Source organism: Globicephala melas, chromosome 2, assembly GCF_963455315.2.
Source record: "Globicephala melas chromosome 2, mGloMel1.2, whole genome shotgun sequence".
Classification (NCBI taxonomy): domain Eukaryota; kingdom Metazoa; phylum Chordata; class Mammalia; order Artiodactyla; family Delphinidae; genus Globicephala; species Globicephala melas.
In genome coordinates, this window is record NC_083315.2 from 150,149,402 (window position 1) to 150,169,988 (window position 20,587).

The window sequence follows — 20,587 nt, forward strand, 5'->3', positions numbered from 1 at the left end:
TCCCCCTTGACCCGGAAGCAGTTCTGGGTGCTTCCGGCCCGGCGGGGTTTCCTCCGCTTTCTCTGGTCGCTCGTTTAGCCTAGCGGCGAGGCTGCATTTCCTCCAGGCGGTCCGGGAAGTCGAGGCCTCGGGCGGCGCCTGGTGGAGACCGCGTGGAGTCCAGTGGCTCTGGCGGGGGCAAGGGCGTCATCGACGGGTCTGCAGACCCCTCCCCTGATTGCTGGCCAGGTCCCCAGACAGTTTTTTTTAAAAATAGATCTTTATTGGAGTGTAACTGCTTCACAATACTGCGCTAGCCTCTGTCGCACAACAAAGTGAATCAGCCACATACATCCCCATGTCCCCTCTTGATCCTCCCTCCCACCCTCTCTATCCCACCCCTCTAGATTGTCGCAAAGCACCCAGCTGATCTCCCTGTGCTATGCAGCTGCTTACCACTAGCTAGCTATTTTACATTTGGTTGCGTATATATGTCCATGCTACTTACCCTCCTCCTACGTCCTCAAGTCCATTCTCTATGTCTACGTCTTTATTCCTGCCCTGCCACTAGTTTCATCAGTACCATTTTTTTTTTTTTTAGATTCCATATATATGCATTAGCATACGGTATTTGTTTTTCTCTTTCTGACTTCACTCTGTATGACAGACTCTAGGCTCAGACAGTCTCGATGTCCAGAGGTCATCCAGTCTCACATGGGCGCCAGGCCTATCTCAAGGGCAGTGACTGGGGAAACAGTCCCTTCCAACATCGCACAGCGCTCTTTGTTTAGTAAGCAATTTATACCTTTTCCCCTCAATTTATACCTTTTTCCCCCCCAGCGGAAATACTTACCTCCTGTCATCTCAGTCAGTGTGCCCAGTTGTTTCTTCCAGACCTACCCAGGACTACGCTGGGTCCCTCCATCTTCCACATAACTTCAAGAATATTTTAAGTCAACTCTCCTGACACTCTTTCCAGATTTCACATTCTCCTTCTACGTGTCTTTCCAAATCTTTGACCAACTGACCTCGTGCAACATTCTTTGCGCACTGCCAGATACTGTATCTGGAGGTGGGGAATCTGCAAAGGGTGCTCCCCGCCCTAAAGTCACTAAAAAAATTGCAGTGCAGTGAAAAAACATGTTCCATCAGTTATGTGACCTTGGGCAACTTTACATCTCCAAGGTTCCTTTTTTTTTTTTTTTTTTTACAGTACGCGGGCCTCTCACTGTCGCGGCCTCTCCGGAAGCGCAGGCTCAGCGGCCATGGTTCACGGGCCCAGCCGCTCCGCTGCATGTGGGATCCTCGCGGACCGGGGCACGAACCCTAGTCCCCTGCATTGGCAGGCGGACTCTCAACCACTGCGCCACCAGGGAGGCCCTCCAAGGTTACTTTTTTTTTTTTTTTTTGCGGTACGCGGGCCTCTCACTGTTGTGGCCTCACCCGTTGCGGAGCACAGGCTCCAGACGCGCAGGCTCAGCAGCCATGGCTCACGGGCCTAGCCGCTCCGCGGCATGTGGGATCTTCCCGGACCGGGGCACGAACCCGTGTCCCCTGCATCGCCAGGTGGACTCTCAACCACTGCGCCACCAGGGAAGCCCCAAGGTTACTTTTTAATCGTAAAATTGTGGGAATATGTCCTACAGAGATAACAACTAACATTTATTGTTATATTCCTGGCACTATGCTAAAGGTTTTCTTGGGACTTCCCTGGTGGTCCAGTGGGTAAGACACCCCACTCGCAATGTAGGGGGCTTGGGTTCAACCCCTGGTGGGGGAACTAGATGCCACATGCAGGCTGCAACTGAGAAGCCCACGTGCTGCCACTAAAAAAGATCCGGCATGCCACAACTAAAACACGCTGCAACAAAGATCCCACGTGCTGCAACTAAGACCCGGACCCAGCCTAAATAAATAAATATTTTTTAAAAATTAAAGGTTTTCTTTCTATGTATAATCCCGTTTAATCCTCATAGTATTCCCATTCTACAAAAGGAACTGAGAGAGAAGGGTTAAGTAACCTGCTCTGTGTTACATAGGTAGTGAGGGGAGCTGGGAGTCAAAGCCAGCAACATGGCTCCAGATGTCTTTCAGAGAGCAGGATGTTTGAGGGCTAAGAGAAGGCAATGTGGCTGGAGGCCATGGCATATGTGGGGTAGAAGCAGAAGACAAGGCCTCAAATGTTTATTTAGAGAATTTGGCTTTTCCTGTGGGCAATGGAAAATATTGGCGATTTCTAAGCAGGGGAGTATATGATTTGTGTGACTATATGTCCTGATTTGCTGGGGGATGTGATGTCCCTATTTATACCTCCCCCCCCCCCGCATAATTAGTAAGTCTTCTTTTGCTCATGTGCCCAGCACAGACAAAAACCAATATGATCACCTTACATAGACCAAAGCTATACTTTACGAAGAACTCTGATGACAATATGGAAGACAAAGACTGGAGGCTGGGAGACAAGCGCTGAGGTACTATCACTGTGAGTGGAAAAGGGACCCAGATTTAAGAAATCCATCTGAGGAACATTTAGAACTTTGTGCTCAGTTAGGATATGGTTGGTGAGGCAAATCTGAGTCCAGGAGACTCACATCTAGGTTTGTTTTTAGGTAGTGACAGCAAATACAGGAGGAAGAGAATTGGTAGAATGGGGTGAAGGGTATGAGAGCTAATGAGCTCACATTCCTCTCACCTTTCTAGAATTCATCAATGTTCCTTTTTTTTTTTTTTTTTTTTTGGTACGCGGGCCTCTCACTGTTGTGGCCTCTCCTGTTGCGGAGCACAGGCTCCGGACGCGCAGGCTCAGCGGCCATGGCTCACGGGCCCAGCCACTCCACGGCATGTGGGATCTTCCCGGACCAGGGCACGAACCCGTGTCCCCTGCATCTGCAGGCAGACTCTCAACCACTGCGCCACCAGGGAAGCCCCATCAATGTTCCTTTTAAAGTATGATATGCTACACTCTGCATAACCTTCCACACTGGGTCTGAATAGGAGGGTACAAGGGACTTCTGTCTTCCTTGATCTGGATCCATTTTTTCTATTATTGTACCAGACTTCATGATGATCTACTTACGCTGTGCTTGTATTTAACCAAACCTCTCTTTTTCACAGCCAATGTGATGCAAAGTAACACAGCTCTCCCACCAGATCACATCACCCCTTATTTTCTTCACAATGTTTATCTATAAAATTGATGTCTTGCTTGTTTACTTTATTGATTATCACCATTCATTGGAATATAAGCTCCATGAGAGCCTGGATTTTGCCCTCTTGTTCACAACTATGTATCATCAGTGCCTAGAAAAGTGCTTGATATTATAGGCCTAAAAATTATTTGTTGAAAGAATATCAGGTCGTTATTATTTCATACATATATAACAGTTTTTAAACCAAAATGCAAGACTGACTGACTGATAACCCCTGTTAAATTTTTTGTTGGTTTCATTCCGGGGTTCTTAGATTGTACAGATAGTTTTCAACTTTCAATTCATTCATCCAACAAACACTGAGTACCAACTTGTGTCAGGTGCTGGGTTACAAGAGAACAAAATAAACATGGTTCCTACTCTTCCTGGAGCTTACAATCCATATAACAGACAAATAAACAGGCAATTACAACCGTATATAAGTGCTATTAAAAGGAAAGTACAATCTTCTAGAAAGGTATTTAGGAGGGGCACCCTTCCAAGCCAAACTAGCTGGGTTAGTGAAGGCTTCCTGGAGGAATATCCAAAATGTTAAGTCAGTGGTGGCTAAAGAAAGTACGGAGATCATGCTGGAGAGAGGACATTCCATCTACCTCCTCCTATTAATTAGAAGGCACTTTGAGTGAGGATAGGTATTGCTTCTTATTTATCTGGGTCTACTCCAGAGTTTAGTTCAGCACATTAAATAGAATAGATGATCAATAAGTGATTTTTGAGTTGAATGGAAAAAACAATTACTTATAGCTAGAAGTGCTGACTTTCATTCAGAGGAGCTGAGTAGCTTTCAGCCAAAGCTTAAAAATTCACTTTTCTGGCATCTTTGCAATATGGAACTAGACAGTTTTCTATAACTTGGTTAGCCTGATATTATGTTCTAGTTAATAACGCATAGATAAAAAGCTTAGCAATTATCCTGTTCCATCTTAGAGAATACAAAACAGAAACTCAAGTTCAGCACTTCATTGTACTAGATAAAACTGAAACTAAATATCTGACTTTGGAATATTCTTAAGTCCAGAAATACCCACCATTTTAAAGGTATAACTGATTTCAAAGTGCTTCTGGTAAAAAACAGTATTTCCATTTTATATTTTAACAAGTGAATAGTTAGGATGCTATATAGCAGAAGTTCTCACTTGTGAATGGATGATTCCCAGGGGCCATAGAGTTACTGGTAATATTAAAGAAACTACCAAAGTACTTAGCAAAGTCTATAGTTTCACTGTCCAATGTGGTAGCCACCAGCTACACGAAACTACTGAGCGCTTGAATTGTGGCTAGTCTGAAGTAAGACGTGTTGTAGCCGTAAAATGCACACCAGACTTTATATGGAACAAAGAATGTTAGATATCTCAGTCATTTTTACATTTTTATATTGAATTTTATGTTGACATTCTATTTTGGATATATTAGACTTAATGTATTGTTAAAATTAATTTCACAATATTTACAATAACCAGGACATGGAAGCAACCTAAATGTCCATTAACAGATAAATGGATGAAGATGTGGTACATATATACAATGGAATATTACTCAGCCATCAAAAAGAACGAAATAATGCCATTTGCAGTGACATGGATGTACCTAGAGATTGTCGTACTTTTAAAAAATATTTATTTATTTATGCATGCATGCATGCCGTGCCAGGTCTTAGTTGCGGCATGCAGGCTTCTTAGTTGCAGCATGTGGACTCTTAGTTGCAGCATGCATGTGGGATCTAGTTCCCTGACCAGGGATTGAACCCAGGCCCCCTGCATTGGGAGCACAGAGTCTTACCCACTGGACCACCAGGGAAGTCCTGAAATTGTCATACTGAGTGAAGTAAGTCAGAGAAAGATAAATATCATATGATATTGCTTATATGTGGAATCTTAAAAAAAAAAAAAAAGGTACAAATGAACTTATTTACACAACGGAAACAGAGTCACAGATGTAGAAAACAAACTTATGGTTACCAAGGGGGAAAGGGATAAATTGGGAGATTGGGATTGACATGCATGCACTACTATATATAAAATATCAATATATAACTAATGAGAACCTACTGTGTAGCACAGGGAACTCTACTCAATACTCTGTAATGACCTATATGGGAATAGAAGCTAAAAAAGAATGGATATATGTATGGGTATAACTGATTCACTTTGTTGTACAGCAGAAAAACACAACATTGTAAATCAACTATACTCCAATAAAAATTATTTAAAAAATAAAATAAATTTCAACTTTTTTTTTTACTTTTTAAATGTGGTACTAGAAAAATTCATATTATTCGTGGGGCTCATGCTATATGAGATATCATTGTAGCAGACTGAATAGCTAATAATTTGTAGAACATGTACAGCTATTCAACATATATACTGTTGAGACAATTAAATTTAAATTCACTTACACATTTTGCTGAATTCATTATTTATGTTCTATAAAATATCAGTAAGAAGACATTTTTGATTTTAAAGTATTTGCACTTAAACATTGGGAACCACTACTTTATAAACTACACATTCACTGACATAATTTATTAACTGTTTTTTGGGAGAATGGAGGTAGAGGGTAAATAAGAGGCCAGCTAGTCAATGTGTAAAGCACTTCAGGTTGACTCTTAAAAAGAATCTTTATGGGGCTTCCCTGGTGGCGCAGTCGTTAAGAACCTGCCTGCCAATGCAGGGCACACGGGTTCGAGCCCTGGTCCGGGAAGATCCCACATGCCACGGAGCAACTAAGCCTGTGTGCCACAACTACTGAGCCTGCGCTCTAGAGCCCGCAAGCCACAACTACTGAGCCTGTGTGCCGCAACTACTGAAGCCCACGTGCCTAGAGCCTGTGCTCCGCAACAAGAGAAGCCACCACAATGAGAAGTCCGCGCAAAGCAACCAAGAGTAGCTCCCTCTCGCCACAACTAGAGAAAGCCCGCGCGCAGCAACGAAGACCCAACGCAGCCAAAAATAAAAATTAAATTAAAAATTTAAAAAAAGGGCTTCCCTGGTGGCGCAGTGGTTGAGAGTCTGCTTGCCGATGCAGGGGACATGGGTTCGTGTCCCGGTCCGGGAGGATCCCACATGCCGTGGAGCAGCTGGGCCCGTGAGCCATGGCTGTTGAGCCTGCGTGTCCGGAGCCTGTGCTCCGCAACAGGAGAGGCCACAACAGTGAGAGGCCCGCGTATCACAAAAAAGACAAAAAAACAAAACAAAACAAAAAAACCCAAAAAAACCAAAAGTACAACAACAAAAAAAATTTTTTTAAAAAAGAAGCTTTATGGAAAAGATTCAACTGCAAGTAAAAGGAATGGAGAAAATGGCCTTTACCTGCTGGAGTGGGGTTTTGCATAGATGTGATGGGTCAAAAAAGCAAGTCCTGGGGGGGTTCTAAATTGGGAGGGGTATTCTAAAGAATGGAGGGAAAGGGAGAAGACCCTCTGTAGGAATAATTCCAGTAGCAGTTTCTAAAACAGAGAAGCTACAGAGAATTCCTGGCTTACAGAACCCTATTTGGTCTTTCTGAACATGTATAATTATTATTACTTTAATATACATATTATATACAGTTTATACATTTATATATAAAGTATAATAAACTTTTACTAGCTCACATAAACTTTAACCATCTGGAGTAAATTATAAACATTTTTTCTCTAATTCGTCACATATAATTTGCCATACTTTAATACTGAGGAATATGGAGGAATTATTGCCAATCCAGACAAAGAGATACTCGAGTAACAGAAAAATACACCTAAAATAGTTTCTGCTAGCCTTTATTTGAGAAAATTTACACAAAAATCCCCAATCCAACACTTACAAGTGAATCTGTATAAATCCATAAATCCCACATGCCTCTTTCCATTAAACAAACATAAAAACAGCTTATGACAGGGGTTTATGACAATGGTATAACAAAGCTTACTTAAAACTATCACTTTCATCAATAATTTACAGGCTTTGTTGAATAACAGGTTCAAAAATGGAGGAAAGCAGATAACATCTTCGTTTTTAAAGCTGATTTGCTCTTGCACTAGTCTTTTATCAAAGGCAAATAATTTTACTTTTTAGATAAAATCAAACTGTGATATCAATGAACTTTAAACCAAAAGCACAAATTCTAAGTTTGTAGTCTTGGCATGAGTAAAAGGAAAGGACAGGAAAGAATTTCAGTTTCACAAAGTCACATGTGGGAACAAAACATCAGCCAAATAAAGTATTTTCCTCTCCTATCTTCTTCTTTGACATTTTGTCAGAACAGAAGACTACAACCAACTGAGTAGCTTTCATTGTTTCTAAAAAGGGAAAAGGCACCAGTCAGAAATATGAAAGTTTCTTGTTAGGCTAATGGTACAGAACAGTATTTCACCTTTAAATGTCTAAGGATGGATCTTAACTCACAAATTTGGTTATTCTCTTCCCTGCTTGGATGTATCCTCTGTTGTTTAGTATATGTAATACCACAGATAGACTTTCTCAACATCTGCTGCCCTTATGGTGAGATTTGGCTGCCAGGTTCTCAGAAACAGTATCTATCAATTCTTAACAGCAGATGGCAATGTTGCACAAATTAATGACAGACTACTTTTATGCCACACCAGAGGAATGCACAGAGGGAGTCAAAAGAGGGGGGAAAAAAGGCTTTTGGGTTCACAATAGCTGGAACATTTACAGAACAGCCTGGGAGTTTAACAACATAACTCACTCCCTCTTTCTCCTTTGTACTTTATCCAGGTCATGACAGCACTGTTCTCTGTTAATTCCAACATGCTGCTTCTTAACTGCAAGCCGCAGAGCCCTAAGTCCTGTAATGCTTGTCATTGCGATGGGACAAGCCCTGTAACAGTCAGCAGGGTTAAAAAAAAGAGATTACAGAAAGGACAAACTCCCACCCACTTTATTGGGAGAAGTGGGGAAAATATCAAGTGATGTTGTTTTTTCACTGTTGTTTATGAACATGATCATTCGTGTCCACTCTTTCTCTTATTTACCTTAGTATTGGCCTTTAGGCACCTCATATTCCCAAAGTGATTATTGGATTTGCTTTTATAACATATATTTTCAGGTATTTACTCGATTCATGATCCTTCCAGATGTGTTACCTTTTAATACTTCATATGTCTTAATTGTCTAGATGGAATACATAAGAACAGAAATTAAATCAGTGACTTGCCATGTAAGAAGACTTCGTAAATTTTACTTATATTTTCCTTTGTATAAGTTATGTTAAAAATTTAAGCAACCACATAACTGACAAAGGACTTGTATCTAGGATATATAAGGACTCCTCAAACTCAATAGTATAAGTCAACTATACTTCAATTAAAAAAAAACCTCAGTAGTAAAAAGAACACACAATCTAATCATAAAATGGGCAAAGGAACAGATATTTCACCAGGAAGAAATACAGATGGCAAATAAACACATGAAAGGATGTTCAACACCATTTACTAATAGGAAAATGCAAATTAAAACCACAATGAATATCATTACACACACCTCTCAGAATGACTAAAAAAATTAAAAAAAAATAGCAAATACTGGTGAGGATGTGGAGAAACTGGATTGGTCATACATTGCTAATGGGAACGTAAAATGACACAGTCATTCTGAAAAAAGCAGGACAGTTTCTTACAAAAATAAACATGTGTTTACCAGATAACCCAGCAATTGCTCTTTTGGGCACTTATCCCAGAGAAATGAAAATTTATGTTCACATAAAAACATGTACATGAATGTTCACAGCAGCTTTATTAGTAATGGCCCAAAACTGAAAACAACAGTGATGTCCTTCAGATGCTGGTTAAACTGTGGTACATCCACACCATGAAATGCTAATGAGCAATAAAGAGGAACAAACTAGTGATATATGCAACAACCTGGATGGATTTCAAGGGCACTATGTTGAGTGAAAAAAGTCAATCTCAAAAGGTTATATACTATGTGATTCCATTTATATAACATTCTTAAAATTACAAAATTAGAGAGATGGAGAACAGATTAGTGGTGCCAGAGGTTGGGGCTTGGGGTTAAGGAAGGAGGTGACTGTGGCTATAAAAGGGTACCCCAAGGGATCCATGTGATGAAACGGTTGTGCATCTTGTGGTGGTGGTCACACATCCATACATGTGATAAAACTGCATAGAACTGAACACACATAAATACACAAAAAGAAAGAAGTTCAAGCGGCTGAGCACAAATATTTTAATTCTCTAAAATGAAATTTTCTTTAAGAGTCATCTACAGTTCAAAGCTCATTTCTATGAGGTGTCACATCCATTACACTTTTAAGAGACATAAAATTGTGAAAGGGTATCACCAGAAGCTATCTAAACATTTCAGCTAAGGGTCAAGAGAAAGTTAATGGTATTGTCACACAGAAATCCAAAGAGGACAATCAGAATGAAACAAGTTCAACATGGTCATACAAATGTTGGTAAAAGAACTAGAGTGGAAGCCCAAGCTGGTGAGCAAGTGGGAGAAGGAAAGAAAACATGGTTCAAACAAATCATACGAGGAAACCCAGTACAAATGCTGGCTTTGGCATTATCTAGGTAACCCCTATTTTTTGTCATAGGTGACTCTAATAATAGTCTTATTGTTGCAAAACCAGTCCAAATCCTACCAAGTTAAAAAGAAGTCCCTCTTTGACTTATTGGGTGTAGGTGGTAACCCACGTCCTCCCACACCAAAAGACATCAGTTCTAGCAAGAAAGCTCCAACGTGCCTTGATGGTGTTGCTGGTAGGATGTCTTAGGCCACGCACATCCCAGCGATGCTCTGCTGGCTAAGATACAAGGTGGGAGGAGACTGGGCTTTATTACTCAATCAACTTCTTGGCCTTGAAGAAGCGACGCAGGTAGAAGACCTGCCAGGTGGCTAGACCAATGAGGCAGAACATTGAAAAGATGCTGAAGTACAGGACCCGAGTGTTTGTGGACTCTAAAAAAAAAAAGCAAAAGCAGTGTAAATGTAATGAAGTGAGGCTCAGTAGGCTAAATGGCCAGGGGGAAAAGGCAATTAATTAGCTTCACTCTGCCCCTAGGCCTTACAGTAGGATCTCAGATAAGTTTTTTTCTTAAATTTTCATTATCCTATACATAAATGTTAAAAATTACAAAGATTAGTACTATTAGTTTGATACACTATGAGCTGACTGAGAATATGGTCAACTGCTTATCACAGAAAAAACTGCTATTCCCTTGAAAATCTAACAAGGCTCATTTACCTGTAGAGCAACAACACCGAAGTAAGCAATTATCCTTCCACACAACCCCCTTTGGCAAATCTGAGAAAAAGGTACACCAGAATTTAAAGTTTGGGGATCTATCTCCTTTACGGTGCACGTACTGAGAAACAAGAGCTTCCCTCCCCTCACCATTGGTATCACGCATCTCTTCCTCTCGCTTCTTCATATAGGCAAAATCATTAACAATAGATTCTGAAAGGTCTTCTAGGCGTCGTAGCTCTACCTCCAAAGGTTTGAGCTTCTCAACTTTTGCAATCTGGAAAAGAAAGGAATTATGAACACACTCCCTAAAAAAACTGCTACAGTCAAGAACACAACATAACAGAGGAGTCTTTTTAAAAGTTTCACCAAACTTAAAATTTCTTCTGTCATCATTCTAACACATTTTAAAATTTGGGCTTCTTCCCTTCCCTACTGTCTATATGTTTCCATCTCAGACTTTTTTTATACTTTAATTTTGATTAAAACCTCCTTAGTAGTACTATAATATGGTAGCCTATAAAATAAGATATATTATTTTTCCAAGATTTCTGACTTTAATAAAGCATTTTACTTTGCCTTTCCACTTTTGTCTAAGAAATAAGCAATATTATTAGCATAAGTGTGAGCGTCATAGTATTAGTCAAATGTGGTTTTGAGAAGAAAACACACCAAATTCCCAATAGGGAATGCACAGGAATGAGAGAGTACATATAACTATAACATTAAGATAATAACTCAAACTGCAAAATTAGAGAATTCTGGTTTGCTCATTTAAATCCCACAATGCTTTAAGGTTTGTAACAGAGCTCTAGAACCCAGATGAATCCTAGCTCTGCTTAAAAATTTAAAAAAAAAATCCACTGAGTGTTTTTTTGTTTTTGTTTTTTAACATCTTTATTGGAGTATAATTGCTTTACAGTGTTGTGTTAGTTTCTGCTGTATAACAAAGTGAATCAGCTATATGTATACATATATCCTCATGCGTTTTGTTTTTAATTACACAGCCAGTTATCAAAATAAATCTCCAAGGACATCACTGTGTGCTAAGGAATGAAGGGTATGAGAAATAAACGGTCTTCCTTTTTCACCCCAGACCACTGTGAAACCTCCAAGAGTATCTAGTAACTAAAGGCATATATGATCAGAGAAAGGATTTCATATTCTATTTGTTTTTTCTTTATCAATCTTAGATTATGATTTGTATTAAAATGGGGATATAACACCAGGGCATTTCAGATCTTAAAATTCATATACCAGTTGCTCTTACATTTTTTCCACAGAGAACTCTTCAAAAAATATTTCTACATCTGCTTCTTTACTCCCTATACATTCTCTATACAACTCCCCACTTTTTCTTCTCTTCTGTTCAATTCACCTTCCTTGTTATTTTCCTCTGTTAAATGTTAATAGCAGTTAATGTGGGATGAATGGGAATAGTTTGAGGGTGTTCTTGTGTTCTGTTCACTAAACTATATTCTTCATTGAACCTGTGAAGAACAAGACATAGTTATTTAAAATAAAAGAAAACTAAAAACTGCTGTTAAGATAGGGATATAAAAATTGAGTTTATATTTAAGGTACCTAATTTATTAATTTTTTAAAATTTATCTATTTTTGGCTGCACTGGGTCTTCATTGCTGTGCGCAGGCTTTCTCTAGTTGCGGCGAGCAGGGGCTACCCTTCATTGCGGTGTGCGTGCTTCTCATTACGGTCGATTCTCTTGTTGCAGAGCACGGGCTCTAGGCACGTGGGCTTCAGTAGTTGTGGCACGAAGGCTCAGTAGCTGCGGCTCGTGGGCTCTAGAGCTCAGGCTCAGTAGTTGTGGCGCACAGGCTTAGTTGCTCCGTGGCATGTGGGATCTTCCCAGGCCAGGGCACGAACCTGTGTCCCCTGCATTGGCAGGAGGATTCTTAATCACTGCGCCACCAAGGAAGTCCTAAGGTACCTAAAATATAGTGATGGATTTGTAATGATCCACCTAAGTTTTCTTTCACTGGATGTACATTTTCTTACAATTGTAAAATGTTGGATACAGTTAATAGCTTGACTGACAGCTAGCTACAGAACAGAATAAAAGCTAACTGGGTATAAGATTTACAATGGTTAGTTAATACACTGAGCTAACACTCTTAGCTGAATACCCAAACACCAGGTTTTGCCATTAACCTACAATATGTATCTGTTAATTGATTTCATATAGAGGTGCAGAGCAAAGAAATCCCCCCAGGAAAAAGATACAAGACATATATAATAAGCTGAACCTTAGGCTGTTTAACATTTTCCCTCCTGGTATATGCTTTCCCCTCCAAAGCTTCTTGAATGAGATAGTATGAAGGCAACAGCATGATACATCTTTAGAGATAAGTGCTTTAAGGCTCCTTAAATAGAAACTTATAAAAGGAACTAGAAGTGAAACTATGGCTGTACCTCTCTCTGCCAGCTGAAAATAATATTCTTAAAAATTACTTTGAAGACTACTTCTAACTCCCCACCCTTTTTTTGGTTAAATGACAATAGCCCAAAGGCCTAAAACCTCAAAAAGGAGGATGGAATGAAAATAAATTTGGTACTGAGAATAGTCTTTGTAGAATATAGTCCCCCAAACCTGTCCCAATCCTTTTCCTTTCTGGTGTTTCATTCATTTTTTAGCTATACAAGAAACATATAAATATGTCCCCTTACTAAAGAATTTAAATTATTCAGAAGCAAAGGAAACAAAAACAAAAGGCCCATCTTCACAGCTCCTCGATCCCCACATCCACACATTCCTTCCCAGAGGTGGTTATGAACTTGGTGTATATCTTTCTAGACCTTGTCAGAAGATAACACACTATTTACGCCTTTGTATGTATATAAATGTACATAGGAAAATATAATTAAAAAATACTTATAAATGCGATCATAATGTATATGTTGTTCTAAGGCTTCCTTCTTTTCATTTAATAAAATCTTTCCAAAAACTTCAGTGCTGGGCTTCCCTGGTGGCGCAGTGGTTGAGAGTCTTGCCTGCCAATGCAGGGGACCCAGGTTTGTGCCCCGGTCCGGGAAGATCCCACATGCTGCGGAGTGGCTGGGCCTGTGAGCCATGGCCGCTGAGCCTGAGCGTCCGGAGCCTGAGCGTCCGGAGCCTGTGCTCCGCAACGGGAGAGGCCACAACAGTGAGAGGCCCGCTTACCGCAAAAACTTCAGTGCTTGTAGATTCACCTCATACTTACTTCTTAACTGCTACATAGTACTCCATATGGCATATGGGCCACTGTTTACTTAATCATTCAATTTCCTAACCCCTTTTCTAGTATAGGACCTACTGTAGACTCTATACTTCTATTCATAACATATCATCCAAGTCGATTTCATTTTCTCAATGAAATCCCTACTCAATCCTGCCCTTATTTCAGTAAATTATTTGCAGACTTCCTGAGTGGGATGAAGGTCTCTTTCCCTAAAAAACATCTCTGCCTGATAACTACCTTTATTCTTGATATTAGTTTAAAATCCAGCGAACGTAAAGAATTGCCAAAAGACTAAAACAATATTGAAAACCAACTTGCTATTTCAACCATCTAACATATCATGGATACTCAGTGGAAATAACAAAAATAATGAATATATTTCTACATTTAATCTAAACCTAGAAATCAAAACAAATGTAAAAAGGTTTTTCTGTTTTGTTTTTTAACATGTTAATACCCTAACAGTGTTTTTTTGAGGGCTTATTATGTGCAAGGCACCAAGATAAATTATGATCTCTGCTCCTAAGAAGCTCACAGTCTCGTGGAGAGGCTCACCTAAAAAGCTACAACCATAATATAAAGCACTATGTATTAACTTCTACAACAAAGGTACACATTGAAAGTGGAATGCAAAGAAAGTAGCGCGAACTTAATTACAATTGTAAGAATAAAGGAAAGCTTAACAGGAAGTGGGGGAGTTGGGTCATACAAGGTGTACAGGATTTTAAGAGATGGGAGAGACAGATATTTAAGGCTGAGGGGAACCTGCAAACCAAAACATGTAGGGAAGAAAGTGCAGGCCCTGCTTAGGAGGCCATGAGTAGCCATAAAGTAGGTAGATGTGCGTGTGTGTGCGTGCATGCGAGCTTGTGGGTGGGTGATGGGTAACAGCAAATATAAGCCTCAAAAGTTAGGCTGGGGCTTCCCTGGTGGCGTAGTGGTTGGGGGGTCTGCCTGCCGATGCAGGGGACGCGGGTTCGTGCCCCGGTCCGGGAGGATCCCACATGCCGCGGAGCGGCTGGGCCCGTGAGCCATGGCCGCTGAGCCTGCGTGTCCGGAGCCTGTGCTCCGCAGCGGGAGAGGCCACAGCAGTTAGAGGCCCGCGTACCACAAAAAAAAAAAAAAAAGTTAGGCTGGAGCTAAATTGAGGATGAGGATGAAGAAGGTAATATAATGAATTAGACCTATTACTATATACCCAGAATGTGATCCGTATTTTATATCTTATACTCTCACTTAATCCTCATAACATAATCCTATATATGGTGAATATTATTATTCCTAAATTTCTCAGATGAGGAAATTAAGGCTCAGAGTGTTAAATAACTTGCCCAAGGTCTCAGAGCTTGGTTGAGCTAGAATTGCAATCCAAGTATGAGTTTGTATTTTATTCTGTAGGAACAAAAATTTTGGTGAAGAAAACCAGATGACTAGACTAAGTTTTATCTGGATCAAAAGTGAAGTGAATGTGCTATAGTAGGCCACAAGGATCTGGGTAAGTTGTCCAGTTTATCAGTCAAGCTCCATAGGTTTCATACTGCATTACTCTAATTTTTATAACTAATAGAATAAAATTTTAAAACAAATTATCCTAAGTATTTTAAAGTAGACCCTCTTCGCTTGCCCAGGACTAAGCATTCAAAGAGTATCATCAAGGGACTTCCCTGGTGGTCCAGTGGTTAAGAATGCGCCTTCCAATGCAGGGGACGCGGGTTCGATCCCTGGTCAGGGAGCTAAGATCCCATACGCTGCGGGGCAACTAAGCCCGTGCACCACAACTACTGAGCCTGTGCGCCACAACTAGAGAGCCCACGCGCTGCAACTACCAAGCCCACGCACTCTGGAGCCTGCACACAACTAGAGAGAAGCCTGAGCGTCACAACGAAGATCCCACATGCTGCGACTAAGACCCAATGCAGCCAAATAAATAATAATAATAAGAGTATCATCAAGACTTTATATCAGTCAGTACAAAAAGCTAATAAGAAAACCTCTATCAATATCCCCACTGACTGTTGTTCTGCTATTCAAAACATCTGATTCAATGTTCAAAGTGTCTGTAAGAATGTGAAATTACACATCTCACGAAGGCAGGCCATTATTCTGGTCTACTTTTCTCTTCCAAGGTTGGAAGGATGATGTGTGTTTTGCCAACAGTCTGATAAAAGCAAACCCTATTTGACAATGTGTACCATAGGTTCTCCACTAGGAGGTAGCATTCCCCTTGTAGGCTGCATTTAACCATTAAATAATCAAAAATATCAGAGCTACCAGAGACATCATTTTACAAATGAGGAAACTCATGATTCCATAAAGTTATTCAGTCCTTTGAGGGGAAGACCAAGACTAGCAGTACCACGGTCTCTTGACTCCCTACCAGGGTCACCAAAGCATTTAGCATCAAAACTGCAAAGCTCTGCTGTAAAATGTAAGCAGAAATGAATCCCTGACTTCCAAAAGCGTACACACTCGGTGTATCCAAATCGTACCTATCTTTCCAGCCTTAACCATGAAGCCTCCTTTAACCACTACTGTTAACACTGATTCCCTCTTCCCTAATGCCCTACAACACTCAGACTGTGTCACACAATTAACACTCAATCATATACTGTCATATTCACATTGTTTTTGCATTTTATCCTTTTCCCCCACACTAGTTTGGATCTTGAACTCAACAGAATTAGAATGATATATACCTTGTGTAGTCCCATATGCCTGATACATGGTACACACTTGTAGCTAACCCATTAGGTCCATTCTATGCCTTCTTTAAGGAGCCAACTTTCTCATAGCAGCTATGTGCTGCTGGTCCCCTGAAGCACACACTCCCTGTATGTTAAGAGCACTCTGCATTTACTTTCACTCAGCATTCATCTTCACCAGGCACACTGCCTAGGAAAAAGTTCTCTCTACCACAATATCTATCACTCTTCATCTGTAATGGTAGGTATTGCTTGGAAAAGCTTTCCCTGTGTACCTACGACACCTCCAAAATAACCGTAAAATTACTCTTCTTAAACCATATCTAAATCTTCCATTCCTCTAATGATGATCTGAATCTAAAGAGTTCAGAGTTCTATGTAATTGTACCAAGGAAAGGTATTAAATCTGAAAGACTGCTTCTTCAAACACACATGTGAAACCAGCCTCTAGAGAATCACTAGATTCTTTCCCTTGGTGGAACACTGAGAAACTCAAGAGAGAAGCTTCTTGAGGAGAGCCAGATTCAGACAAATGACTCTGTTATCTCCACACCCCACTCCACAGCCCCTGCAAATTTTAGAAGCATAGCAATAAAAGTGGAGACCATCCAGTCTAACACAATCAAGATAATGAAGACAGCTGTACACCCAAAGGCAAGTCTACTTATACATGGGGGCATGTGAATCACAGGCTTCTTCAACGAAGGTCAAAAGGTCAACAATGTGCAAAATAAGTCCCGCTAATACTGCCAACCTTAGGGCTAAATGAATGAAATTTAGAAAGATCCTATTTACTCGGTCTTAGCCATTTGGCAGTTTCTAGAAGGGGTAGGAGAAGGGAACTAAAATCTACTGAACTGATCACCTATGTGTCAGGTGCCTTACCCATGTTATTTCATTTAACTTATGTCAAGAAACGGATTTTGGATCAAGTATATAAAACCAGAGTTCCTCCTTCATGAGGGCATTCAGAGAAACAGAACCTTTGGAAAGCCTTCAGCTGTTGCTCCAACAAGTGCAACTGTGTTTTTGGTGTATTTGTTGGTAGCAAATGGCATACTAATAGACCCCTAGGCAAAACATGACTTTAGTTGAGTTGAAAATGTGGACATCCAAGCAAGAGGGGACATACACAGCCCAAGAGTTAAGAGGATATGTCAGACAGCTCGTTCTTGGTGGGATAATTGCCTTCATTCCCACAACTGTAAGATTAGACAGTAAGTCCCTCCAAACCGCTGTTCTAGTTCACAGACCACAAACTAAAAAGAAATGGCTCAATTCACATACTGATTCTACAAAGATGCCACCCTCTGAGGGGCAAATGTCACCCTCTGATAGGGGTGAGAGGTCCTTAAAATACAATGGAGGGAATCAAAAGTGCTTTATTTCTGAGGAAATACACATTCTTTCTCTTTAAAGAATTCAAACTACAAGCTTATGCTTCTTTACAAAATGGCAACCATTCTGCCTTCAAATAATGTCACCTTACATTTGTATCGTGTTTACATAGCAATTCACATGCATTAACTAATCCTCCATAACAATTTAGTAGGTAGTGTGGTACTCTGTCCAGCTATTTAGACAGCGATCACTACTGAATCTTACAGGACCACATGGGATTTCAGAATTATGAAGTCCGCAAATGTGAGGGAGAGCTGTGATGTGAAAAAAACATTAAAAGAAATGTGCCACCTTCCTGAATCTAAATACTGATGCTGAAGGGCCGTAATCCTCTGGAGATAAAGTCTCTCCCTTGTCTCAAGGGCCTGAAATTAAATGCCTCAAAACCTCTACATAGGCTCAGTGCTCTCTGGTAATTAACCACTCAATAAGTGCTTCTATTATCCATGTTCTTGTCACAGGCATTAGCCCAGAGACAACTAATAGCTATTTCTGAGCAAGGTTTAAGGCAGTCTAGCCACAGACTGAGAAAAGGGCTAGTCTTTGGCCTGTGTAATAACCACTTGTCCTCCTCTGTCTCAGTCTGATCTGTTTTTTGTGGGGTGGGGGAGTGGGGAGGTAGACCACCGAAGAAAGCAGTGGGAGGAGTTTCTTGGTTAAGAAAGAGAATTTAGAATTGTGTTGTAACCATGTGCGTAAAGAAAGGCTTAGGACGTGCCAGACTTCTGAAGCAGGAAGCAGGCAAAGGAAGCACTGTGGTTTCCTTTCTGCTAGGGATTCCCCTCTTGGGTTAAGTAAAAGGTCAGGAAAGATAAAGGCCCTTTCCCAGTGTCAACAAAGTCCAAGGATGATGGAAATTCCAGGAGGTATGGGGATTCTAAAATGCCACGTGTGGGGGGGGGGGGGCGGAGTCAAGACGGCAGTGTGGGAAGACGTGGAGTCTGCGTCTCCCCAAAACTAGGGTGCCTGCAGGATGCTGGTGGGGGACCTCCACGCCCAAGGTGACGGGAGGAAACCCCAAGCGAACTGGTAGGATGTGGGGGGACTGAGAGGGGAGGAGAAGTGGAGGCCAGATAGGACCAGCGCTCCTGAGGGGTGGCTGAGGGGGGAGGGTTTCCCACGCCTGGAGGGACCTTTGGGGGCTCGGATCAGTGGGGAGCATGCTATCCCCTGCCCAATCGGCAGAAGTCTGCCTGGCTCTCGGGCTGGGTCCTACCCCCTCAGAGGCCCCCTCGGGGCTGCGAGGGTCCTGGGGGCATAGAAGGGAGGCCAGGGAGATCAGGAGAGGCAGGTGGGAGGGGGCCCTCTGGGATGGCCCTGCCCACTTGAGCCCGGAGACCTGCTGAGCTCCCAGGTGGGGTCCCCCACCCTCTGAGCCCCTTCTGTTCCTTGAGCCTAAGCGCCCCCCCCCCAGGGCCTTTTCCAGCCCTAAGCATAAGTCCTAAGCATAGGTCCCACCCACCACCCAAACCCCACCCCTGCTTAGGTCCCATCCTCCACAGCCAAGGCCTTTTCCACCTTTCTTTTTTTTTTCCTCTCCTCCTTTCTTACTACTGTGGTTCTGTTTCACCTTCTGGTTGTTTCAACTATATTTTAATTTTTATATTCTTTCTAACATATCTGCTAGTTTCCTAGTCTAATTTTATTTTTTTTCTTTGTCATCATTCTCCCCCCTCCCCTTTTTTTTGCCACTCTGCGTGGCTTGCAGGATCTTGGTTCACGAGCCAGGGGTCAGGCCAAAGCTCCTGTGGTGGGAACTCCGAGTCCAAACCACCAGACTAACAGAGAACCTCAGACCCCAGGGAATATTCATCGGAGTGAGGTCTCCCAGAGGTCCTCATCTCAGCACCAAGACCCAACTTTACCCAACAGTGTACAAAGTCCAGTGCTGAAAGCCTCAACCAGTAAGACAGGAACACAATCCCACTCACCCAAAAAAAAAAAAAAAAAAAGAAGGAAACAGCAAAAAAATATGTCACAGATGAATGATCAAGGTAGAAGCCTAAAAGATCAAATAAATGAAGAGGAAACAGGCAATCTACCTGAAAAAGAATTCAGAGTAATTATAGTAAAGATGATCCAGAATCTTGGAAATAGGATGGAAGCACGGATTGAGAAAATACAAGAAATGTTTAGCAAAGACCTAGAAGAACTAAAGAACAAACAGAGAAGAACAACACAATAACTGAAATGAAAAATACAGTAGAAGGAATCAATAACTGAGGCAGAAGAACGAATAAGTGAGCTGGAAAACATAATCGTGGAAATAACTGCCGAGGGGCAGAATAAAGAAAAAAGAATGAAAAGAACTGAAGACAATCTCACAGACCTCTGGGACAACACTAAACGCACCAACATTTGAATTATAGGGGTCCCAGAAGAAGAGAAAAAGAATGGGTCTGAGAAAATATCTGAAGAGATTATAGTGGAAAACTTCCCTAACATGGGAAAGGAAACAGTCACCAAGTCCAAGAAGCACAGAGAGTCCCATCCAGGATAAACCCCAGGAGAAACAGACAAAGACACATATTAATCAAGCTAACAAAAATTAAATTCAAAGAAAAAATATTAAAAGCAGTGAGGGAAAAACAAAAAATAACATACAAAGGACACCCCATAAGGTTATCAGCTGACTTTTCAGCAGAAACTCTTCAGGCCAGAAGGGAGTGGCAGGATATACTTAAAGTGATGAAAGAGAAAAACCTACAACCAAGATTACTCTATCCAGCAAGGATCTCATTCAGATTCTACAGAGAAATCAAAAGCTTTTCAGACAAGCAAAAGCTAAGAGAATTCAGCACCACCAAACCAGCTTTACAACAAATGCTAAAGAAACTTCTCTAGGTGGGAA

The 20,587-nt window shown here is 41.1% G+C and overlaps 1 protein-coding gene across 1 annotated transcript in view; it reads right to left on the minus strand.

The window, feature by feature from the left end:
- Positions 1–6,929: 6,929 nt before the first annotated feature.
- The window catches only part of TMED10 (transmembrane p24 trafficking protein 10), a 44,951-nt gene continuing 31,293 nt past the window's right edge, over positions 6,930–20,587 (minus strand). The window contains exons 4-5 of the mRNA XM_030831789.3: positions 10,548–10,674; positions 6,930–10,111 (exon numbers count right to left, since the gene is read on the minus strand). Of these exons, the coding sequence (XP_030687649.1) occupies positions 9,990–10,111; positions 10,548–10,674 (249 nt within the window). The 3' untranslated portion in view covers positions 6,930–9,989. The remainder of the gene's footprint in view (positions 10,112–10,547; positions 10,675–20,587) is intronic.